Below are 26,416 nucleotides of genomic sequence, written 5' to 3' on the forward strand. Positions count from 1 at the left end.
TTTCTTGTATACGCATGGATGCAAAGATCTCGAAAGTCTACTATAGCCCCCAGGGCTACTGGAAAGGAATTGCCGCGATAAAAAAATTAGCCGAGGCCGCCAAGGTTTCCGAAGATGCTGCAAAAAAGTGGCTAGTTAAGCAGGCCCTTTGGCAGATCTACCTTCCGGCACCACGATACGTTCCTCGCCCAAAATTCGATGTTTCTACTCCTAACGCGGTCCACCAGGCGGACCTTCTTTTTCTGCCACACGACAAACTGCCGCGAGGGCGAAAAGTTTACAAATACGCTCTGACTGTTGTTGACGTTGCCAGCCGTTACAAAGAGGCCGAGCCTTTGACCTCCAAAGATTCAACTGAGGTTGCAAAAGGTTTTCAGACAATTTACAGGCGAAGTGCACTAAAATGGCCACAGATGCTGCAAGTTGACCCCGGGCGCGAATTCATGGGCGCTGTTACCAAAGAAATGGAAAATCACAAAACCTATATTAGGCGCGGGCGTGTTAACATCCACAGAGATCAAGCTATTGTTGAACGTTTTAACCGCACACTAGCAGAGCGCCTGTTTGGTTTTCAGTACGGCAAAGAGATGAACCTGGCATCTGGCCAGCGGTCGACAGCGTGGGTTAAAAGGCTCCCCGAAGTTGTTGCCGCTCTGAACAACGAAGTTACACGGCTGACGGGCAAAAAACCCTCAGAAGTCATTAAAGTAAAAGCCGTTGCTGCCAAGCCTTCGACTCCTTATTTAAGGCCTGTTGGTAAGAGTGAGAAAAAGCTCCCCTCCTCCGTGAATGTTAGATATTTGTACCAGCCGGGTGAGTTGGAAGGTGGCGGAAAACGTGCCACCGATCCAATCTGGTCTTTAAAAGTCTTTTCGCTTGAAAGAGCTGTAATGAAACCGAACGAACCTGTTTTGTATTACTTGCAAGACGGCCCCAAGCGCGGCTTTGTGCGCGAGGAGCTGCTCGTCGTACCTCCTGATACCTCCCTTCCACCAGTCAATGCCAGCTAAAGGTGATATTCAATCGGTTCGGTATGTATTCCATCGTCAAGCACCCAACGTTTGTCGTAATAGGCGCTCAAACCCAGTTTTTCCTGCTCGTAAGTCACCATTTTTCCTTCCTTCATACGGAAGCCTCTGTTATTCGCTTTATCAACGCTGCCTTCAAGAGCTGCCTTGAAACGCTGCCAAGTTACTTCGTTTTGCGTCTTTGACATACCCTTGGTGCTAAACTTCTTTTTTTCACCCTCTTGTTCCTCGATGAAATAACACTTTGAGCAAAGCGCAATCATCCGGCTGCCCGTACACTCAAGCTTAAAGAGACCAGGGGTGCGGCCGCTCCACTTGTCCCAAGCCAGCCATTGTTTTTTTTGGGACTCGAATTCAAGTTTCAGCGAGGGTTTTACAATGTCTTCAAGCTTTTGTGCCGAAATACCCATGTAACAGCTGTCTGTGTCCATCTGAATGAGCTCAAAGTCTTTTCGATCAAAATACTTGTCTAAAAAGTCATAGTAAAACTTGAGCATGCGCAGCTTTGCTAACTGGTAAACCGCGATCCCAACTTGAAAAGGCCTGCTAATAGTTATCCGGGGCTTGCGGCTTTCCAACTCGTACGCTTGCCCGATTTCATCTAAGTCGCTGAAATACGCGCTTCGCAGGGCTCGGTCAACCACTTTTTCGTCTTTTGTATAAATTACGTTTGTTTGCCTTTCTAGAGCCTCGATCAGCTTCCCGTAAGCACTGTTTCCTAACAGCTTAAACACGTCAGCCAGCAAGGCCTTGCTCTTATCAACATCGCCTGTTCTCCGCGCCTCTGTCACTTGTTCCACAAACCATGGGAAGATCTTTTTCGGTTGGTAGTTAATCCTCCGGTAAACAGCTTTTATCACTGCTCCGTGTTTTACATACCAGCGCAAAAGTGGTGCATACAAAAGAATCATTTTGGCAGAAAGAGCACCGACTAACTTTTTTCCGTCACCTCGATTTCTTTTTGTTTTTTGCAAGTATTCAAGCATGTGGTTTGGAACGGCTTCACCTGGTACCTCTTTGTTATAAAAGAAAGGCGGCATCTCTTCAAACTTTTTCCATAATTTTTCTGGAATCTCAATATCCACTTCAGCAAAGCCAAACCAGCTCCGAGCGCCTTTCAGGTCTCTTGTAAGTAAAACAGCCTCTTCTTCTTCATGTCCAAAAAAGTGGCGGACTTTTTCATTTCCGCAAGGCATTTCTTCTAACATTGTTGACAGATAAAGGGCATTTGCATCGTAGCCGACAATGTTTTCGCAAAGATGCGGAGAGGAGTACTGGTGTTCTCTGATCTTTGTAACACCAGCTTCGTGGTACCTTGTAAATACTATGCTTGGCCCTCCAACAACAGCTCCTTTCAGCATTTCGTACGCTTCTTCGCAAGGAGAGAAAAGTTCAGCCCCTCTTTCAACAGATCCTCTGAGCAGGTAATGTAAGCTAACCCCGGGAATACTGACTGCGTCTTTAAGAATGTCGATCCTCTTTTCAGTGTAAAAAGTTTTCATCTTTTCAAGAGCCTCCAGGCCAGGAGACACGTCGAGATTGTTGTAATAGCGCAGCCAGTCTGCAAAGGTGCGCATGCCCTTTTCCGCAAATGTGCGCTTACACCCCTCCCACTCCTCCCTTGTGAGCACGAATTGCCCTTTCAACTTCGAAAACCACGCCGGGTAGTCAGGAAGCCCAGGGTAGTCAAGCTTTTCGGGGGAGTCAAACCACTCGTAAGGAAACCACGATTTCTTTGCCTCGCATTCATAAGCCTTAACCCACTTTTCATAGCTTGTTCCCGGCCCAAGGTAGTTGATAATGTCAAGGAAACGGAAGCCCTGAGTGAGCAAGAACATGATTTTGTTACCATTTTTTGCCACTCTGACTTTGCCGGTTGTGTCAGCAAGGCGTTCTGCGAAGTTGTTTTTGATCAGATTCAGATCGTAACTGCCAGAGTTAAACCCAACTACAGGAACTTGGTTGCACCATTCCTCGATTTTTCGTTGTTGTGCTTTTAAAAGCAGGCTTACGTCTTCTGGCATAAATTCTGCTCTTACACGGGCTCGAATGTTTTTTCCGCGCCTCTCAAGCTCTTCCATAAACTTGCGGACCAGCTCTGCGGGGTCTCTTTCACAGATGTGAGTGGGCTCTCTTTCAAGGGTGTCACCGATGCTTACCGAGATTGGCACGTGCGCGTTTTCGATCGTGAGCGTTGGAGTCGGATCCTTTCGCTGATTATTGTCGCCATACGACTCGAAATCGTACAAAATTGCGTGCGGGTAGCTTTTTGTTTGGGTCCGCGGTGTATCAACAAAGCTTTTCCCAACCTCGCACGCCCAAGCTTCGATCACACGGTAGCCTGACAGTCGTAGCCAACTTGAGCGTTTCATTGTGGCTAAAAACCTGTCTTGACATGTTTGATCGTTGCGGACAAAGATTTTGTCACGATCTCGTGGGTAACATTTTATACACCCATGCCAGTGGCAGCCGTGGTATTGAAATACAGTTTTTGAAATAGGGTCGTACCCGTCGACAGGTGCGCGCTCAACCCAACGCTCGCCACCATGCCCACACATTGCGTGGTGTATGTGAATTTTCCGCCGCTTAGCTTCTTTTTCAAGCCACCGAAGCGATTCTTTGGAAGCTTGATGGCTTGGATAAAAAGCCTTCTCAAAGCTTGTCTGTGGTTCTTCAACCTTTTCGCCTGGGCAAACGATTTTTGTTTTTCCTTGGCTGCAAGTTTGGGCATGCCGTTTAAGGTTACAAGCTTTTGTAAATCTCGCGTTGCAATGGGCGCAAGAAAAGATTTTTGCCAACTTTTCAATATCTTTTATAAGAAAAGCGTGACCTTCGTAAGTTCCGATTGTAAGCACATTATTTATCTTTTCAGGCGAGTTTCTTTTTAGGCGCCATATTAATTCTCTTTTTTCTTTCATCTCATTGTCAATTCCACTTATATTTACAGGCACATATGTACAGATAATCTCTGGCTCATATACACGAATGCCAAGCCAATCAGAAAAAGGTAAACCTTTGTTAAGATGCCTTTCAACTTTATCTAATTCATCAAGAGAGGTTTTCGGGCAGTCGATCGGCACAGTTTCGAGTTTGAAGAAACTCTTTGCGAGACCTCGAGCTGCTGCTGTGCTTCGATGAGGAAGCGCTCCTCGATGCACAGCAATACAACGCCATAGACACAAATTATCTTGATAAGTATCTAGCGCAACCATCGGCCGGCCACGCGCAAGGTTGCGCAGCCAGTCTGGTAAGGGGCCTGTGCCCAACAGCGGTTGACGGTCAAGCACAACCTTTACCTCAACAGTAAAAAAGCTTACAAACTTCCACTTTGTAGAAGGTCTTTTTATATTGTCAGAAGCCAGGCGTTTTGTCTCCTGTTCGCTCAACCATTTTTCTGCTGCAGGCAGCTTATTAATCCAAGGTGAGCCGTGGTTAATGTAGTAAACAATGACCGTGTCATTATCAATGTTGCGCAACCGATACGAGTAAGCATGCCTGATATAAAACGCTGTGTTTACATTTTCTCGAATTTTTTCCATAAAGTTTGGTGTAAGGTCTTTTTCCAGACCTCTGTTAAAGCGCCATCGAATAAAACGACGCCCATTCTCCTCCTCCCCATAGTATTCTGCGGCCTCAAGAAGATTTAAAATCTCATTCTGATAATTTGTTACCCTCCGATTTTCGTGTGGTACAAAAGGATCAAATTCATTTTGAATGTTCTTCCTTTTTTGCTCCTTCTTTTTCTTGCGACGAAGTCGCTGAGGGGGTTTTGGGTGATACTTTTGTGAAAGCAACGGTTTAAGCAAACGCTCTTGCACTTCAAGAGGGATCGGCTCATCCAGTATATTACGGACAACTTCACGAATTGTGGACTGAGGCATTCGCCCAATTCTTTGCTCAACCGACTCGACGAACTGTTTTGGTTTTGCCGACTGGGGCTCGCTCAAAGACATTTCGCTGAAAGACTTGTACATGGTAATGACAAATGTTCAATTGACATTCCGCGTTTCGCGAGGCGAGCGCGCCGAGCGAGCAAGCCGGCCAAGCGAGCTAGTCGGCCTCGCGAGCCGAGAAGAAAAAGGTTTATTTTTTAGTTTTATTAGTAAATAAATGGGAAAATTAGGAGGTGTTATTCGGAAGACTCCCTCTTTACTACTGCACTTCGCAAACCGTTTGTCAAAAGTTTTGTGAAACCCTCTGTAAACTTCATTAGCTCCCTAAGGTTTTATCCTGTCCGCTTTAGGTAATGCTGCCGTTTGTTTACAAAGCACTTACATGGGCAGTATCATGGTGTTTTGATGCATTTTTGCCATAATGGAGCTAACCTTATGCCTCAATAGCTTCACTCATTCACAAGATTTCCAGAGAACACCAAGATGAAGATATTATGTGAATATTTCAAAGGAGAGCAAAATGTATTTAGTTTTTAATAATTTCTCCATGACACATGGGCAGAGTTTGAAAACGTCTGCCAGACGTTTTCAATTTGTGTTTGAAATCTCATGCCTGTATTTAACTCAGGATAATACATCTTTTGTTACTTTAGTGGACCGTTATAGTCATTTTTAACAAAGTGATCGATTCTCGTGATACTGCCCCTTTTACAACCAAGCCCCAGATTTTCTAAAAAAAATGTCCATTAGTTGCTCAGCCCATTCCACCACAGCTCATCACCTTTTTTCTGTGTCCAGAGCCTTCTTAAGGTCCCAAGAACCTACCACAAGACCTTTGGTGATCATTCCTTTGCCCATTCTCGGCCAACACTAATGGAACAAATTACCTCTTTACATACGATCCAGTCTGATTGTTATTGTTTTTAAACCATAATTGAAGACATACCTCTTTCAGCAAGTATATCACCTGTTTTATGCTTTATAAATTAAGTTATCATCATTTCATTCTACGAAAAGTCGTGCTTGTTGTAGCTTAAGTTATATTTTGATTTATGGTTCATAGGTGAGAAGGGGAGACATTGTGGTTGTTGGAATTGGAAGAGAGAACTTTGTGAAGGTATGTGTACAACTTATGTATTTTCCTAGGAATTCATTTACAGTAGTTTCAGTCTGTGTTGATTGCAGCCTCTGACATTCAATTAGCTGGCACTTATTTATTTTCCTCAGTAATACATGTCAAATGAATTACTTTATTTCTAAATTCAGACTTAGTTTTGCATGTTTTGTGTTTTAAATTATAGTATTTTAAAAAACTGAATACTGTAATCACTCAACAAGTGCACAGTTCTTTGTTTAGTCTCAGTAATCTGTTATGTCCAGCTGTTGCATAATCAGATCATAAAACGTGAACAGTGTACTCATAAAATTAGGTTATATTTGATAGAACGATAACTGGTAACTTCTCTAACTTGTTTTTTTTTGTTCATTTTTAGGGAGACTGGATAAAGGAGGGCGCAGTGGTTGTTGACTGTGGGATTAATGTGATTCCAGGTGAGGGAAATAATATCACAGCATAATATTTATTTATTATTATAAAGTTAAATGTAATTTAACATAGTTAACGACAAGGAGCAAGAGCCTAGTCATTAGCGTGTTTCAGGCGTTTGTAGCGTTAAGCGTTTGGTGTATGTTTGTTAGTAGCGTTCTGGTGGTGTTCACATGGTTGCTGAAGTGCTGGGTCGAGTCTGGTCCAGCGGTGTTTCCTTTTGGTACATGCGTAGCTATCCCATGTGCTTGCGTTTGTTGTTCGTAGTTCGATCGGCGTGGCGTTTTGTGTTAGTTTGTAGTAGCGTTCTCATTCCCTTCCCTCCCTCCCTGGGGTTTGGGCCATTTACTGGGACCTTGTGTTCAGTTTTCTTCCACTGAGCCATTTGGGCTTGAGTGTGACGGGTGCACGGGTTCGGGGGCCCGGCACGGGGGGCTCATGGCTGGGTTGCCGGTTTGGGCAGGCCAGTCGGGTGTTCTGGCGCCTTGGGGGTGTGATTGCGATTGCAGCCCCCGGGCCCCTTGGGCACCTAACCTCCACTTGCGACGTGGGCGTTAATATCTGTTTATTTGTTTGTGTGTTTTTTCTTTAATTATTTATTATTTTTCTGCTCTGTGCACAAAGCAGACAAACGGAATCATGCAATCTAGTCTCCCTGATTGATTTTCCTGTACTTGAAAACTAACGGAAATCTTAGACCTCAACTTCATCTCAATCCTCTAGTAAGCAAAAAAGAGCTGGGTCAATATTTCTTCAACTGGGCTTTGCCCTTGGTCAGTAACAACAATATATTACATGATGTAAAACACAAGATTCAAAAGGCACTTAACAATACCCAAACCAAAGCATTTTTATAATATTGCTAACGACCAATGGTTTACCCCAATCTCTAGTTGTACAAACAAAAACTTCTTCTGACTACTTGCTTTCCTTAGATGAGACTAAAAAGAGTGGCCGTCGCCTTCTTGGTGATGTGCATTTTGAGGAGGCAAGGAAAAGAGCAAGCTGGATAACTCCTGTCCCAGGAGGTGGGTACATACTACTTATGCAAGACTTTATCACTTGACAGCTGTAGGGATCCTGCCCCTCGTCTTGTATCTTTTTTCGACTTTCTTTTGTTTGTTTACAAGCAAAAAGAAGGAGAATAGCAGTTATGTGGGGTAATCTGGAACCGGAAGGAACCACATTCTTGTTAACTCTCAAGGGACTGTTTTAATTTCTCAAGGAAATACTTTCTGCTGTGGGTGATCAAAGCGCGTGACTTGTAAAGCGTCACTCTATAGTTGTGCTTCAGCACTTCCGTTCTTGTAGAAAAAACGTGACTTGTCAAATTTACAAACGTTATATAACAATCAAAAACTTGAGTAGCCCAACTCTTACGTCACATAACCAATTAAGAATGTAAGGGGTTCAGCGCTCGAAGGCAGCGAAGTTTAAAACGATTAAGAACGCAATTTGTACTGGTACAAGTCTTTAGGCGCTAATATTAATTTAACCTAAAACGATTAACAACGCAAATTTGTACTGGTACAAGTCTTTCACACACCAAAACGTTGCTAATAGTTAACCAAAGGGAACTCATTTCGTGACAATTGATTATTTCTGCTGAATTGCACAATTTAGAATTGCAACATCATTAAATGTGTTAAGTGATATTTACAAGTGTTTTTGTAGCCTGTTGCGAAATTACTTCCGGTGGAAGCAGTAAACACTAAACGTTTTTGCTTCTGTTCAGCAGTTAATGCATCGCCATTAGAAAAATAAACAGCAACTGTTTTACTGGAAATGTAGTTGTTAGAAATGGCATGTGTATCCGTAAGGTAAAGAACAACGCGAGGAGAAGCGGCTTTTGGTAATATCCAAACGAAAATTTACTTCTCAATGTGGGGTTAAGATTGCGTGACGAGACAAAAGGTAACTCTGTCGTGCGTAACCTTTATCGGGAACCCTGCATTAAGCCGAGTAGAAATCTTTCTAACTCGAAAGGAAACAACTATTTCGATTAAAGGCAAACGTCAAAGTTTACCATTTTTAACCAAGCCAAAGTATATGAGTCGCAAAGCACCCAGCCGTCGCGACTGACAAATACAGTATTTCCTCCGCGAAAATAAAAAAAATTCTTGAACTGAAAGACGTTTGAATTCTTTCATGATATGTTCGAACAACAACGCCCAGGATAAACCTTCTACTCATACTAACTTCATGCAAAAAAAGACGATATCTTGAAGAGATCTTTGATTTCTCCTCCGAGGGTTCATTTAATTATTATGAACGCACTTTTATTAGCAGTGTAGTCTCAAAGTGCCTAGTCTCCTTTGCAGCTTCTTTTGCAATGTCATGCAACACTCTTGACTGCATAAGCTGGCAGTTAATTAGCTAAAATAAACTTGGACCCCATCCAGAGGGAGATATAATACTCCTTATTGCTTCATGCTGTGAGAACTTAAGTTAATAAATGTGTTGGTTGGCAATGTGCATTTCCAGAAAATATCCATGCCCACCCCATGGAAGGTCAAAAAGAATTATAAGGAAGGTAGGGGCCCCCAAAAGCCATAATTTGTAAAGGAAAGAGGGTGGGCCCGGGGGGGGGGGTACTCAGGATTTCAGGTGACGGGGATGATCGAAGGTTTTTTTTTGGGTGTGAAATATTTGATTCTGGGATTTTTTGGGGTTGGGAAATTTGGCAAGTATTTTTTTTTTGCGTGGCTTGATTTTAGAAGGGATTTTTTGGGGTATAAAAACAACCTAGAGATTCGTGGTAGTGCCTTGGCTGTGTAGTTAATGTACAAACAAACACATTCGGCATGGGATTTTTTTAGGTTAATTTTTGGTCCAGGGATTTTTTTCGGGTTTTGTTGGAAGCCCTAGGGATTTTTTTGGGTCTTGATTTTTGCCCCCACTCGATCATCCCCGTCACTTGAAATCCTGAGTACCCCCTGGGAGGGTGGGGGGTTTCAAACCAATGAACCCCCATTAGGAGGGGTATGGATATTTACAGGAACAACACAAATCCCAATGTAAAAGAATTAACCTTAATATACCATGCAGTACATTGAGAGAGAGTTGTGGTCACCTTGTTTATGCCTGCATTCTTACTATTAATGTTGCTCCAATGTTGGCCCAATGTTTATACATGTATTATTTTGTATTGATAGGCGTTGGTCCAATGACTGTGGCAATGTTGATGAACAACACAGTAGACAGTGCCAAGAGGGCTCTTCAAATGCAAAAGGTCTCTCCTACCTTGAGAATGGGCTTATCTTTGGCCCCATTGTTTCCATATTTCAGGCGTTTTATACGTAAATGATGTTTTATGGAGGCTTTTAAATTGCTCTACAGAGCACAATTTCATTCATTATTTTCATTTCTTCAAAATGTTTGGGGTGCCATTAACTAAACATGCTTAACTGTATATGTATTTTGTGTGTAAAATTAATTGGAATGCTTATGTGTATTTTAAAGAATAGCATGTAACTTAGTTGTTTGACTACAGACAACATATAATGTATAGCACTATTTTGTGGAAAATACTAAACAACATATTTTTGAAAAAGACACAAAGTGTATCTCATTTTAACAGCAATTTCAAGTATGTATTTACAGCTCCAAAAACTGATTTATCACACCACTTGCTGTTTTGTTTATTCTATGAAAGTTGGTAAAGATTTGTCTTCACTGATCACTTTGGTAGTTTGATAACTTTTTATAAACCAAATTTCCATACATAACGTAAATTCAGTTATTTGTTATGTTAAAAATAATTATACCTATGACTTATTTTGAACATTACTTGAAACATTTATTTAATGTTGCTCACCTAACCTTCTAATGTGCCATGCAAACACTAAGTTATGTTAAGTTAAAAAGGTTTTTTATTTATTTGGCATTACACGAAGACTGACTCTGAATTAGATATTTTGCTATTGTCTTGAGTTTTGACTGATTGCAATAATTGCATGCAGTTGGAGGAGTAATAGAAATGTAATGATTGTTTGGAGCTGCACCAACGATATTATAGCATTTTATTTGTACAAAAGGTATGAATCATTTTCTAGTTATGGAGTAAGGGAAGGATCTGTGACCAGGTAAGGATACAAGACATGTTTCCACAGAACTAATGATTATTGCTTTTAAGTTCATCTCACAAATTAAAGGAGTGAACGGCGAGAAATTGTATTCTGAAAAGTGTGTCAAAAAAGACAGTTCTGTGCTCCTTCATAGTGAAAAAAGTTTGCTGTATCATGTCAACCTCTGCTGCTAAAACTTGAAATGGTGCTTGATATATTAGTGCTTACATGTTGCTCCCAGCAGGCCAACTTTATCATTGTTATGTGCTTATGTACAATAGAGGTTTTTATAGCTTGACTATGCTCCTTACCCTGTGAATGAGGCAGCTACTGAGAGTCACTTGAAAGGGTTGGTCTACTTTACCTCTTGATGGTCTGCTTTACCTTTGAATGAGAATATGCTGCCTTTGCAATGACATCTGCAAGTGGTTAAAATATTCTAGTCTTTTTGGATAAGGACAATAACCCTTGGCCCTTCTCCTGCATCTACAGTGTTATGGTCAGCAGGGGACGTAAAGAACCCACATGTAAAGAGTAGGGCATTCAGTTCCAGGTTTTGTGCTCTGGTATTTGCCTGTTATACTGTGTGCACTGTTGAAATGCTTGGAGGTACCAGCTGTATAAGCTACTCTGCAAATCCGAGAGTGAATAAAAGTCATTGAAGGTATTCTGGTGGTAAGTATGATGTACTCTAGATGGAATGGTCTGGATGGGTCAAATTGCTTGCCTGGGTATTTGTGTTGGATGCTGGCAAATTAGCATGGCAATACTTCTTGTGGGCTGGCATAAAGCTATAGAAACTAGAGTTGAGTGCCATTATTGGCAAGCCATGCTACTTCAATCTATTGTATTGTGGAGTTCATAGGTATCTTGTTGTCTGTGCTTTTTTTTGGCTAGAAACAATATTTTAAAGTGCAAGCTAACAATACAGACATTTCCATTGTCACCATGTACCAGTTGTCTTGATGTTGCTTTGATTGTCACTTCCAAGTGCAGTGCATGGTTGTGCAAACAGATAATGTTTAAAAAGATAGTGACGACGTACCTCAACAGTACAGCTCTATCAAGCAACATTGAAACGTTATTGCCATTGCCGGCCAGCTAAAGCAATTATGTTGTGTTGGTCATAAATGGAGATAATAGCCTTAGGAATAGTCTTTGTGAGCTTTCATCATCTTCTTCTTTACACCTATGTCTCAGTCATACATAACAGTCATAAAGATAATCAGCAAGTTGGGTTCTTCCAGTAATCAATCAGGCACAGAATTTCCGAAAAAAGACTTACTAAGAGAAAAGTCTTTAAAGCCCCCACCCCCCCCCCCCCCACTTCAAGTCACTAGTCAGCCCCCCACTTGGAAAATTGCTCCGCCATCCCTGTCAATATCTGCAGCAACATCTTCCTTAGCCAGACAAACTAGTGACCATTTTGAGAAGGTGATTTCAGTTGGTCTGGCTGTTCCCAAGCCAGGATCATGTTTTGGAGACAGGTTCCTGAGACCCTTTATAACATTATGTTAAATATAGTTTTGTATAATTGTTATTTATGTTGCACATTTGCAATGTATAGCCATATTGAGAATGCTGCATAATGCTTTGTCCAGGTCCTTTCCTTACCCCACAAATCTCACATGCAAATTAAATGCCATTGGTAGCACCTGAAAGAAAAGTGTGTTAAGGGTATGTCTCTCTTGTGTAGAAATAAGTTAAAACATTGTAGTGTAGATTTTTATTTAATGTTTGTAAAAGTTCAGTAAGTGTTGATAATTCAGAATTAAGAATGTAGAAGGGGTTGTGATTACAATTCATACAATGCGGAAATATTTGTGGTGGTAAACCTGGGCACAGCATGTTATCTTGGAGTTTGTAAGTTGCTTGTATATATGTAGGTCAGACTTATTTTTGTTTGTTGAGTGTAAAAACAGGACAGTAATTAAGCCATGTGTGTAGCTGCTGAGCAAGAAATGTGTCAACTATTTAAGTCAACCATGAAAAAGGAGCGACATTTGTGTAAAAACGAGACCTATCACATTTAAATCTTCTTCAAATGTAAATGGTCTCATGCAGGCTGTGCTCTCAGCTGCATGTATGGTATATTATACCAATGAGAACTTGCACTAATAAGCTTAAAATATTTTAACATACATTTGAACTAGGTTATATGAAAGGTACCTTTTATTATATGAAATAGTGTGTTAAAACATGTACACAATGCTTGAGTGTTTGAAATAAATTATACTTTGTGTTTATTCTTGTTGTAGTTTGTTGTTTCCAGCTTTATGTAATAACAGTTATTGCTTAACAACTGGTGTATTCATGGAAGTGGAATAAGGTTGGGTGCAGTACTGTAAATGGCCTTTGTGGTAGTATGTGGAATTTGTGTTGTACATTAGTCATTCTGTGGATGACTGTCTTGTATCCTCCTGAAGCACTCCTTAACTTGGATTGTGGTTGCTTTAAATTTCTCGCAAAAATCTGTAAAGTCGTTTTTGAAGTTGGTCACAAATGGTTGCAGAATATTAGGTCACCTTTCAACGCTTTGGGAGACAAACCTTATTTTTTCAAAAGGATTTTTTTTACCATTTTAATGTTTGTGGCATCTCTATTTGAGTGGTGGCTGTGTACTGATTTCTTTGGAAGTCTTCTCATTAGTAGCTGTTTGGAAGTTCATCAAACTCATCAAAAAATCCTCTATTTAACAATTAGACGGCAAGCTCGAGGTTTCTACCGGCTGATAGTTGGCGAGGGGCAAAGCCCCTCGCCAACTATCAAAAGATGGTAGAAACCGAGAGCGAGCCGTCTAATTGTGTTAGCATAACCCACTGACCGATCTATTAAACACAAAATATAGCTAGAGTTGATTTATTGAATGTTTTGATTGATAAAATTCAGCGAAGACTAAGCACGCGCTCCGAGAGCCTTCTACGGATCAATAGTAGGCACCTGTGTAGCCAATCAGATTGCGCGATTACCAATAGTAGGTCAGTGTGGTTATGCTAACACCTCTTAGGGGTTGTTGCTGTGGAAGTAGTTGCTCCTTTTTTTTCTTTTCTCTGTTGCTAATATCCATGTAAGGAAAGAACTATGCAAAGAACAAGTTATTGAACTATTCATTATCCCTTTAGTTATCTGACCAGTTCATTTTACAGGGTGGCCCTTGGAAAATTCGTTATCTTCCACTCAACCTCCAAAGACCTGTTCCCAGGTATGTTGATCATAAAAGACTAGTTGTTAAACCAAACTAATGATAAACAGTAATATTTTAATTAAACAACATGTATTTTCTGTTGTTACAAGCATGGGGCAATGAAAAAATCAGAGTCTACAAAGGAGTCTTACCACAACTCTCTGCACAGTTTCAGTTGCTATAACCACTGACCTACAGGGCAACTCGCGGTGAGCTAGGCCAAATATACTAGGTTCATATGTGATTTGCGTCCTCCATACTGTAAAAATCAAAATTGAAATCATTCCATCCTGTGTGAATAAGGGAAAGAAAAATGGTTAAAACATTATTGCTCAAATGCTTCTGTGTGATTAAAAAAACCACAGCTTCCTCTAGTTCGAGCAGCTAACATGATTTAGAGAGGTTTGCAAGTGCAAAACAATAATATAGTAACAATTATTTCTTTTCCAGATTTTTTAGCATAGTTTGGTTTGGCTGTTAAATACTAAGTTTAAATGAATAACCTTTTTCAGTTCAGTAACATATTAAATAAATAGCTTGGAATGCCCTTACTTTAGCCTCTCTAAAGTGTAATTTTGTGCATAATCTGTCAGAAAGTGTGTATTTTCTCTGATTATATTTGTATACTTTTTGCTGTTCCTTTTGTAGTGATATTGATATCTCAAAGCAGCAGATGCCAAAGAAAATTGCAGAGGTAGCAAAGGAAGCCACAATTCTTGATTATGAGGTAAGTTAGTATCTGTCAATGATACACTAACAACTGTGCATAACTTGGACACTTAAAAATGAAAGGTACATTGAAACATCTGCAATTCGACCTCCTAAACATCCTAAATATATCCTACTTGATAAATGTATGCACTGTAAAGTTTTTGTCACCATTTTAATCTGAACCTTTTTGATAAGGTCCTATACTGTTAACAGGAAGACAAATCAAGACACGATTCTGTGTTGACTAAAGTAAGTTAAATGGGTGAAAAAATAATTAAGAGCGGCCTGCCTTTAGGATCACCTATACCTATCTGGGAAAAATTCGATTTTCTCAAACTTTGTCAGGAAGACTGTCACTAACTTGTTTCAAAAATGTAACTTTGAGATTGTTGCGATTATTGTTTTTTCGTTGAGATGGCTTTTATACATTGAAACATCTGCAACTGACCACCCAAATATCGTTAATATATCCTTCTCGATAAATGTATGCACTGTGAAATTTTTGTCATCATTTTGATCTGAACCTCTTTGATGAGCTCCTTAAGGTCGCGGGGGATACCTACAGCATGCATAAATTCATGAAGCAAAATTTTGCTTGACCTGCATTTTTTAAAACGCTTATTTCTCGGCTGTTACGAGTTCGATTAAGCTCGAAGTTTACAGAGACATAAAGAAATGATGAAAGATTGTGTATGTTATCTTATATTTGGCAGATTGCACTTAACGGTGATGTTATAGCCTCGTTAGTGCCAAATTGGGAAGAACACGATTTTGTGGCAGAGTTTGCGGAACTATTAGGAGACAGCACACTGTGATCTTGTCAAAAACTAATCAGTCAATATCTCTAGGGTGTCATAACAGAAGCGAATTTTTTAATTTAAAATTTACCAGAAAGTTATGGTGGTTTAAATGCGCAAATTTTAATTTAATGCCTTCTACCTCTTTCTGAAAGCGCTCTTTTAAAATTCCGTTTCTGTTATGACACACTACAGTATTCAAAGTTTACCTATTTGCAGTGGCAAATCATGAAGTTCTGCATTCGCGCTGTATTCTCTGCCACAAAATTGTCGGAAAAGTCCAAACTTAGAGATTTCCGAAGGTGTCCCGATCAAAACACGATCAGTTTCCAAAGAAGAAGATGTAATTATGGTAATTATATTCCACGCTTTTATAGTGAGAACAATGGGTTTTTAAAAAGTATACGATTGTTTATGCGGATTTTATTGTGATTTCTCTGAGTTGCAGAAATATTCAAGTTGAATGGAAATAAGCTCATAGACTTCCTACAATCTATATAAACGTATAAAGCTAAGTGTTGTTTTAAATTGGTCACGATATCAAAAAAACAGGGATTTTTCAAATCACGCGCATGCACCCGGCTTATTTTTATCCAGTCATTAATATCTCGTAAAGCAGTCGATGTCAGTCGTTGCACTTCGTGCATACGCTTTAAATAAATGCATAAGGATGAGCCTAAGGTGTCCCCCGCGACCTTAATACTGTTAACAGAAAGAAAAATCAAAACTCGATTCTGTGTTGACTACAGTAAGTTAAATGTTTGAAATAATAATTGGACAAGGATGAGTCAAAAAGACCACGAAAAGCTAACCTTTCTCTCTTGGAAAGGTTCTTGAATTTTACCATCTGGGCTTTGTAATCCATTTCAAAGCACATCAATCTGCTTGATGGAACACAAGTCAACAAGTCCCACATGCCTACTTATCAGACTGCATACATGAACATGAAATTCTTCCTGTCTCTACTGCTGGAGTTACAATCAGGTAAAAGTTTTGCAAATGAGTTATTATGTTTTCATCTAGATTGATCTCTATGGAAACAAGAAGGCTAAAGTATCCCTAAGTGTTTTGGAAAGACTCAAGGACCAGCCCAATGGCAAATATGTTGTTGTTGCCGGGTAAGTGGAGCTATCGTTTATGATCTCTTTGGTGATGTTGAACCTTAATCTCATTTCACGTCTGATTTGTGTCATGATGTCACATGTTCTCTGACACTTTTTGGGGTAAGTGCGTATTATAGGCATGCAATGTGTGCAAAGAGCTATGTAGCTGTAGCCCTTTCCACACTTTGCAGGCCTATCATACTAACATTATAGAAATGTAATGTATCCAAAGGGCCAAGTAGCTATAACCCTTTGTGTGCATTGCGAGTCAAAAATATATTTTCTGGTTCTTTTACAAGTGTAAATACTTCCTGACAGCAATCTTTATTTGAACTAAATATTGTTCATAGCTTTTAAACTTTTTCTTCTTCAGCATGACTCCCACTCCATTTGGAGAGGGGAAGAGCACAACAACCATTGGTGTGACACAGGCAATGGGAGCCCATCTGAAGAAGAACTGTTTTGCTTGTATTCGACAGCCTTCCCAGGGCCCAACATTTGGCATCAAAGGTATTTTAAATTATGCACACGATGCACATTTAATTTGTGTTCTGGTAGTAGCTATATAAAAACAGCTATGGTTGAACAACAGGTCAGTAAATATAGCTGGACCTAACTCAAGAGGTAGATGTAACACTTAAGATATAAGAATACAAGCCAATTCATTGTTTCTTTCTTCACTGTTTTTGCACGACTCTCATTGTAAGTATAGGTAATCATATGGTTTATCTCGTTCAATTTGAAATTAATTTGCACTTGTGAGTTTTTCAAAAGAGCTGAAATTGCACGAGCCGCATCAGCCAGTGCAATTTCAGCTTTTTGAAAAATTCACAAGTGCAAATTAATTTCAAATTGAACGAGATAAACCATATGATTACTTATAAATAATATAAACATGAAAAAAGTTGAGCCTGCGATACAATGGTAAAAAGTAACTTGGTCAGCGGTCAGCTTCAAAAAAACACCTGACCTCGTTGAGGTGTACACCTGAGCCCGTGATATGGTCATGTGATATTGGTCAGCGGATACCTTGTTTTGACAGCTGTCAATTGACCATGTTAACATTAGAAAATTCCCTGTTGTCTCTTAGCTAATCATAATCCAGAATATTGATGTGTAATTTGCATTGGTGTTACACTTTTTGCACTGATGTTACAGCTGAACTGCACTGCTCTTAGTCAATCAGAATCGAGTAATTTTTCATGTATATTATTATAATAGTTACATGTAGGGAGGGGATATTTGAATTTGCAGCGAGTGCAATTTCAGCTTTTTGAAAAACTCACAAGTGCAAATTAATTTCAAATTGAACGAGATAAACCATATGATTACTTATAAATAATATAAACATGAGAAAAGTTGAGCCTGCGATACAATGGTAAAAAGTAACTTGGTCAGCGGTCAGCTTCAAAAAAACACCTGACCTCGATGAGGTGTACACCTGAGCCCGTGATATGGTCATGTGATATTAGTCAGTGGATACCTTGTTTTGACAGCTGTCAATTGACCATGTTAACATTAGAAAATTTCCTGTTGTCTCTTAGCTAATCATAATCCAGAATATTGATGTGTAATTTGCACTGGTGTTACACTTTTTGCACTGATGTTACAGCTGAACTGCACTGCTCTTAGCCAATCAGAATCGAGTAATTTTTCATGTATATTATTATAATAGTTACATGTAGGGAGGGGATATTTGAATTTGCAGCAAAAACTGTCCTTGACATGATTTAAAATTTGACAATGTAGTGGTTCTTAGTAGCTTCAAAATGTACAGGTTTTTTACAAAAATTCTGCACAGGCAGACTTAAACTGTGAGTCTTTTGAGCAACTCTGTTACACAGTTCAAGGGTGAAAATAAAATGAATATAAGCTGATAATAATTATGGCAAAAATGTTGTATTCTTTATGCTGTACTTTATTAACTGCGCACACAGTTCATGTTCTGCACTTAGTTTTTTTTTTCTCAGTGACCACACTGATGCCCCCGCAGGCCCGTTCGGCCAGTCACACGTCACGCAATGTTTAAAAGCTAGAAATCACCTACTAAGGAGAAATTTTCTAACGCTTTGGTCTTTACTTAGCATGTTTTAGCGTGGAATGTTCTAGTTTGAAGCGTTTGACTTAAAGAGAATACTAAATTTTGATGCTTTGAAAGAAAAATATACTTTAGCGGGCTATAAATCTGTAACTAAATACCATTACGTTGGTGTCAAAGAATGTGCTGACATGACAAGTTTCACTTTTGATTGGCTAGACATAGAGTCACGTAATGTTTTGAAGCTATTTATCGCCTACTTTTCAAGTCTTTGCGAATCCTTTGGTCTTTACTAAACAAATTTATTGTGAAATATTTCTCTTTTAAGCGTAATCTATTTTTTTGGCCGTGTCATTGAAAGCATTTTGGAGGTATGAAGAAAAATTCCCTTCACAAACATGCCCTGACTTGTACCGCTTACGTCATTCGGTAGGCTAGGGAAATTCCCAGTACCATTACGTTGTTGTCAAAGAATGTGCTAGCTGACATGACAACTGTCACTTTGACAATTTTGCGAATCCTCTGGTCTTTACATAGGAGATGTAGTGTGAAAGAAAAATATGTTTGAGCGGGTAAAAGTTATAATTGGCATGTTATGTGTGAAATGTTCGACTTTTTAGCGTTTTGTATTTTTGGAGCTGTGTCGTCTAGAGGATTTCTGAAATCTTGAAGGAAAACAACTGAAACAAACATGCCCTGACTTGCAAGATTTACGTCATTGGTAAATTAATCCCCGGGGAATTCCCATCAGCTAAAAGCAGCTCTAGTGTTCTTCTCAAATTTGATTTAATTATTTGCTCCAATTTTCGGAGCGAGTTATTCAATTTTTAAAAGGGAATTCAATACAGCACTGGATGCTGATTTAAAATATTTTTTTGGTTTCACGGATCAGGATCGTGGGAATTAAATTTGGCCAGCATTAGCATATATCATTAAGAAAAATATTGAATTGCGTTTGGAACTAGTCAACCATGAAATGTCACACAAGGTGTTTTCTTACCATTTTGTTTGTCAGTCGCAACATTGTTTGACGCAGATAAAGGGGATGGGGGGGGGTGCATTTTCTTTGTTCCCCCCACATGGCTCCCCTAGGGTGGTCACGTGACCAGCGCAGAGAGCTCTAAGAGCTTCTTGTTGTATTAGGTGGTGCCGCTGGCGGAGGCTACTCTCAGGTTATACCAATGGAAGAGGTAAGTAACATGAACCATGAAGTCATTATAATCAAAACAGTTCAAACAATCTACTTACTCCACCTCCACCACCACCACCATCTCCTCCTCCTCCTTTTCTTCTTCTTCTCCTCCTTCTGCTCTTCCTCCTCCTCTTCCTTCTCCTTCTCATCCTTTCTTCCCATCCTCCTTCCTCCTCCTTCTCCTCTTCCTCCTCTTTTACCTCCTCCCTCCCTTTACCACCACCATCTCCTCCTGATCCTCCTTTTCTTCTTCTTCTCCTCCTTCTGCTCTTCCTCCTCCTCTTCCCTCTCGTTCTCATCCTTTCTTCCCATCCTCCTTCCTCCTCCTTCTCCTCTTCCTCCTCTTCCTCCCTTCTCCCTCCTCTCTTCTCCTGTTTCTCCTCCTCCTCCTCCTCCTCCTCCTCCTACTGCTACTCCTCACTCTCCTACTCTTTCTCCTCCTCTTCTCCCCTCCTCCTCTTTAGATTTTTCCCCTCTTCCTCATCCTCCTCTTCCTCCTCTCTATCTCCTTCTACATGTTCTCTTTTCTGCCAGTGTTTCTTTACCTGATTTGCATTTATTGTATTCCATTTTTTTATAGTAGCGTCAGAAGACTTCAGTTCTATAAATTACATAACTTTTTTTTGCTGTGGTTTGTTTAGTTTAACCTTCATTTGACTGGTGATATCCATGCCATTACAGCATCAAACAATCTTTTGGGTAAGTGTTACATCATAAGGTAAATGATTGTTCACATGAATACCCTGTTTCTTGAAAGGGGATGTAAACACCATGTTACAAATAGCCCTCTTACCAAGGTTGTATTCCAGTCTATAAGTGTTTGTTTCTCATGAATTAAAGACTGATAACTATAGAATAAGATGCAAATGAAAACCAATCACCGTACCTTTTGAACAGTAGATGCAGTGACCAGCCAGCATCCTTTAGCCAGATAGTCATCTGGTTGCCCTGATTTTGGAGAAAAATTTTTCTGTCACATCTGGAATGTTGGCTTAAATGCCACTTTTTGAAACTATTTAAAATAGCTTGCACTGAAAACTACAATACACAAAAGATAGTTGAAGTTTGGAAATTGTCTTGAGGAGCATGCCCTAGACCCTCCCTCCAGGTTGCTGGGACATGTTGCCCCACATAAATTTTTGCATGCCCACTTTTCAAATCCTGATTAAAAGCCAGATGCTTGATATAGCACTGTTCTAAGTTAAAGATTATAATATGGATGTTATCTGGAAGCGAAACCTGATGTCATTATGTAAACTTGAGATCATTATAAGTTGGTAATCATGTTTCTTTTAGCTGCTGCCATTGACACAAGGATGTTCCATGAATCTACTCAAACAGACGAGGTGTGTTTAGTTTGTTTTCCCCTTTAATCAAGGCAGATGCCCTTTATAGAATCTGTAACATCTTTCAGTACCTGTCAGAATTACCTAAAAGGAAAGCTGAGGCTCTGTTACCATCCCATTCCCATTCTGCTACCCTTGCCAGTCTGTTGTTACCATTCACAAGCATGTTCCCTGTTTGGTAATTCTGGTACTGTATCAGTATATGTACTTGCAGAAGTGAAAGTTGCAGAATGTAACTTCAGTTTATAAGCACAAACCTCCCTTACTTCTCTTATTTTTATTAAATAATAATATTGTTAGTAGCACTTATTTATAGAATTTTCTCTTGTCAATTAGGCTCTCTTCAACAGACTTGTACCAGAGAAACATGGCAAAAGGGAATTTTCCAACATTATGCTTGGCAGACTTAAGGTAAAAATATTATGTATATGTTGGCTTAGCAAGCTGTTTATATGATATTGGAGTACTACAACTAATGGTAGCCAATGTGTCAAATGATTTAAAAATAGTCTAATTGTAGTCAGGGGATGACACAGTTTGTTACAGGTTTGTTGCTGACTGTGTTTGATGTTATTTTTCAAGACATTTCAGCTGTTGCTTAAGTCTTCATCTGTTAAATAATCAAAGCTGTTACACAAGATTTAAAAAGGCAATGCGTTAGCGCGCACTTTAAAAATAACATGTAAAGTTTGAAAGAAAGGAACGTGGCGCGAAACTCATGCGCGTGACAAGGACTTGTAAACCTCTTTTTGGAAGCCAGGTTGTCCATTAAGGATTCGCACTCTGGAAATGACCACGCTATCATCCCAGAGGTTTACAAGTCCTTGTCACATGCATGAGTTTCGCGCCTGTGTCACATGCATGTGTTTTCACGCCTGTGTCAAAATGAGTTTTTCCAAAAGTCAACTTTCACTATAAATGACACTGTTGGGGCCACAGTTTAGAGTCCATAATAGCAGGTGTTATTTCAGTAATTCTTCTTCACTGAGACTGCAATTCCTCTTCATAATTTAAACTGGGTGTGACCGTGTCTGCAATAACAAGGTGTCTGTAAGTTGGGAGTTGACTGTATTTGTAATGGAAGTCTATCCTGAAGTTTTAGAGTGATTCAAAAGTACTTCACAACAAGTTGTGTTTCTCACTACATTTTGTTTCTTCTTCCGTTTGCTTTTGCTGTTTTCATTTAACAAACCATCTCATCTTTTAATATCCTCAGAAACTTGGTATTGATAAAACAAACCCTAATGAGTTGACTCCTGAAGAGATCTCTAAATTTGCAAGGCTGGACATTGACCCAGACACCATAACTTTCCAGCGAGGTACTGTTTCATTATTCTGCTTATAATTTTAGTCAAAAGTGGAAAAATACTGTTAAGGCATTATGAAGTCGCACTTACACTGGCCTGAGGTTTCGACAGTACAGTAATGATGAAGAACAGTAAGGTCCATACTGAAAAGACTGAGAGCTAATTTTCTCCCAGTACAGTCCCGAGAAAGTCTGGCTAATAAGAGATTTATTACACAACTAAAAAAAAAGATTTTTACAAATATAACAGAGTTATTATGGGTCCTGAAAAACCTGGAAAGTCCTGGAATCTTATTGTGGCTTTTTCCAGGACTGGATAGTCCTGGAAAAAGGCTACCGGTCCTGGAAATTTCTGGAAATCTGTTAAACTCAAGTAACAACTGAATTCTCAGAACTAACATCATAAGAAATGTACAGATAGTTAGGAGAAATAATTTTGAGATCTTGGGAGAGAAAGGGATAATGTAAATTTTTGGAGCCCTTGGAAAAATCAATCTGAGTCTTTAAAAAGTCCTGGAAAAGTAAAAAGTTGTCTGTGAAAAAGGGTATGAACCCTGCTATACCAGTAAGCGAAAAGCAAAAGGATAAAAAGAACGGGATTCTGGTGGAAGACCAAAATTCCTTAATGTTGTTTAACAAGCCAATAAATGGTATGAGAGGATTTTTTTTATGAGAGTCAAGCTTATTTTTTTCACTTTTGGGAGCCAAACAAACATTGAGCAGTTTTTGGACTGATCATTTGTTATAATTCCTGGCCCAATACTTCGAAAAAATTGGAAAAGCAATGGTCCAATCTGATTGGTTGATTGTAGTTAATTAATGCCCCCCCCCCCCCCGAATACCTTTTTTGTGTAATATATATGGGTTATTGACCAAGCGTGAGGTCAAGATGGCAGGATATTGGCCAAGTTCTTTTTTTTGCGCGTTTATGGACCGAGACGAAGTCGAGGTCCATAAACACGCAAAAAAAGAACGAGGCCAATATCCTGCCATCTTGACCGAACAAGCTTGGTCAATAAAGGATTTATTATATGACTTTTTTCGAGCACTGAAAAGGAAGCCAGTTGCATGCACAATCAATGGCGCACGCTAAAATCATTTCATTGGTCTTAAAGTTTAATGAGTGACTGTCAAATTCTTGAATGAATCGAGACGAAGTAACACGATGCGACAACAGCGAAATTTAGTTCTTTTTAACCTCAAAAGGATATCGAAATTTCTTAAATTTTCGAATCAACGTTGAGTTTGAAGCCTTGAAACAAGAATGTTCATTCCATCTGGCCACCAGCTTTTGAGTATTGGACGTTTTGCAGAGTATTTGCTCGCTTCTGGCGCTTTAGTTGTGCAAACCTGCCGAGACACGAGCTGAAATTGTGATTGTTGAAAGCGTTTGGGACTTTCCACTTCACGGGAAAAGCTTGAACTTTTCTACATCATTAATTTAAATGTTCGACCCACCCATTATTCGACGTTCACGAGCGTTAGAGGCTCCGGTGAAAAGATGTTAAGCTTGCAGTGCCTGGTTCGCCGTGCCATCCGCTTTTAATATTCCATGCAGTTTTGAACTGATGTTACACAAGTTTGCCGAGCGCTTCTTCAGGTATGCTACTGTCCTCAGTCTCTCCCTTTTCCGCCAAACAAAACTGGTATCATGTCTTGAAGTCGCTTTGCGTATTAATTTTTATATTAGCCGGTTTTTGCGGCAAATAAATTCACGAAACTCGTAAACATTTGTTGTTTAATTTGTTTGCTCTCGCTTCAAAACCTATTTCTTTGTTATCGGACTTTCTTTCGCTAGAAAATCTTTGCGTTGTTCAGGAAAATAGTTTCATAGCGAAAAATTACGACGAAAAGCTCTTTCAAGTAGCGTCGGAAAAAGTTTTTTTGCTTGCGGGAGCACAGCGGGCGATTCCGAGCGGTCAAGATGGCTCCATCTTGACCGCTCGGGTAGCCAATCAGAACACGAATTTCGCTTCATCTTGACCGCTCACGGAGCTAGTCATATAATAAGGTACGGTACTGTATGGTATGGTAAGTAGCTGCTCTCTTGAATTTATTGTTAACCTTGATGACGTTCTCTGTTTCAGTGATTGACACTAATGACAGATTTCTTAGGAAGATCACTATTGGTCAGTCACCAACGGAGAAGGACCACACACGACAGGTAATTATTTTTAGTTTTTCTCATGTTTAATTTTAAATGTGTTGTAATTTTATTTATCCAGTGACCAAATGCGACTATTATAAGCTCTTTTTAATCCAAGAACTATCAGTGCAAGTTGGTGTAATCTTCTAGCGATAGCTAATATGCTAACTCTCAACTTTCCCTTAACAAAGCATTAGTTGATGTAGAATTTACCTTTCATTTACCTTGCATTTAATTTTTTTAAATAATTTCTGCAGGTCCAGTTCGACATCACCGTCGCAAGTGAGATCATGGCAATTCTGGCTCTCACCACAGACCTTCAGGACATGAGAAAGAGGTTTGCCTTTTAAGTTTTCTCCAACATTTCTTTATGTGTACAATTTAGTTATAATTATAGCACCTTCAAGTCAATAACACATGAACTCTGAACACTAGACGTTTTGATGAGGAAATCGTTGTATATTGAATGTTACATGCGTGTAATGGATTACTGTGTGAATTGTGTCTGTATTTTTAAGTTAATTTGTGAAGTTTTAAATCGAAGCGAAACTATTTCCAGAAGTTTGTGGAAGTTTAATCTCGTTTGGTGCCAAACGATAACAAGTCAAGTGAAATAAATAATTATTTTTGTGTACATAATATTTCATTCATTCTATGTTCTTTTGGTTCGTCACACAATCTTTCTCACACTTATCCTCCTCGCGTTTAGTGAGGTATAAGCATAGTAACTAACTTTGGTATAAGGCATACTACTAGTAGGCCGACCATCTCGTTTTTTGCCACTGCCTGCCTACCTTGGGTATATTTTACCTATAGGTCAAACGCACTCCCCTAATCTCTGATTACTGCTAATTATAACACCTTCAAGTCAATAACACATGAACTGTGAAGTGCAAAACCCAACATACGATTGCATATTTTTTGCTGCAGTCAATCAGGTGAAAGCAAACAAACCTTGAAAAACAGAAACAAACAAAATGGATCGAAATCTACCAATTACAACTGACAGACGTGACCTATTGAACTGGTTAAACTGGTGATCTGTTGAATTAGAGCATACACAGTGTATATATAACCATTTGCAATTTTCATTTACATTGTATAGGCTTGGTAACATTGTTGTAGCCAGTAATAAGGAAGGAGAACCTGTGACAGCAGATGATCTGGTTAGTTTATATGACTTACTGCAAGAATGATAAGTCTCAATTTAAATTGATTACTACTGATTCGAAAAACCAAAACAATTGCTCCATGTGACGGGAACCTTCTCTTGAAAAATTATTTATTTTTATTTTGTATCTGTTGTGTCTTACCGCGGATAAATCACTCAACTCCGTTGATAAAAGGCCGACCGAAGTTTATTCTACACTTACTAAACTAAGTTACACAAATTCTCAATCCAAACACGCATAGCTTAACTATATAAAGTTCCGCTTTGGGACTAGCGTTACGTAACTATCTTACGTAACCGTTTGGCCTAATTAATTAACACTATTATTTAACGTCTTTCATTAACACCATAACAGTATCCTCTGCAAGTTTTATGTCAGACTGGCTCGTTACACCACCAAGCCTCACTTTCGAAGTACAAACTTGTAAATTTTATCATGAATGAATTCCCAAAACAGCAAAGATGAAAAGAATACCCACGTGAAAAGTGCATGACAGTGGCAAAGGGTTGAGAGTGATTTGCGAAAACGAGGCTTGGTGTTGAATTTTGGGCTTGTGATGTTATGTATCAGTCAATTCCAAGCGAGATCATCCCCCCTGGCAACCCCCGTGCATTTGACCGCTACTGAGGCCCAGATAGTGGGGAATTTGATCAAACAGAAGCCCGGATGGTCGGGCATTTAACCGTTGACAAAATGTGTCATAAACTATTAAATGCTAGCAAGCTTAAGCGCGTGAAGTTAGTATTTGGTTATGCTAATGTAAAGAACCTAGTTTCAACGTAAATCTCTATTTTCCTATTAAAATTGGCTGACAAATAGGACAGGAGTGTCCGTTTAGACCAAGTGTAAACGAGAAGGTAACTGGTCGTTTAGCGAATCCGCTCGTA

At 39.5% G+C, this 26,416-nt stretch overlaps 1 protein-coding gene across 1 annotated transcript in view; it reads left to right on the top strand.

Moving 5' to 3' along the window:
- Positions 1-25,553, top strand: part of LOC144630973 (C-1-tetrahydrofolate synthase, cytoplasmic-like) — a 47,668-nt gene extending 22,115 nt beyond the window's left edge. Inside the window, exons 9-24 of the mRNA XM_078489325.1 lie at positions 5,985-6,038; positions 6,415-6,472; positions 7,403-7,495; positions 9,623-9,699; positions 13,681-13,736; positions 14,367-14,445; positions 16,250-16,344; positions 16,703-16,839; positions 19,511-19,557; positions 20,201-20,258; positions 20,856-20,905; positions 21,242-21,316; positions 22,122-22,224; positions 24,299-24,375; positions 24,615-24,694; positions 25,463-25,553. Coding sequence (XP_078345451.1) covers positions 5,985-6,038; positions 6,415-6,472; positions 7,403-7,495; positions 9,623-9,699; positions 13,681-13,736; positions 14,367-14,445; positions 16,250-16,344; positions 16,703-16,839; positions 19,511-19,557; positions 20,201-20,258; positions 20,856-20,905; positions 21,242-21,316; positions 22,122-22,224; positions 24,299-24,375; positions 24,615-24,694; positions 25,463-25,553 — 1,230 coding nt within the window. The remainder of the gene's footprint in view (positions 1-5,984; positions 6,039-6,414; positions 6,473-7,402; positions 7,496-9,622; positions 9,700-13,680; positions 13,737-14,366; positions 14,446-16,249; positions 16,345-16,702; positions 16,840-19,510; positions 19,558-20,200; positions 20,259-20,855; positions 20,906-21,241; positions 21,317-22,121; positions 22,225-24,298; positions 24,376-24,614; positions 24,695-25,462) is intronic.
- The last annotated feature ends 863 nt before the right edge of the window (positions 25,554-26,416 follow it).

Source organism: Oculina patagonica, chromosome 11 (assembly GCF_052425735.1).
Source record: "Oculina patagonica isolate OP01 chromosome 11, crgOcupat, whole genome shotgun sequence".
Classification (NCBI taxonomy): domain Eukaryota; kingdom Metazoa; phylum Cnidaria; class Anthozoa; order Scleractinia; family Oculinidae; genus Oculina; species Oculina patagonica.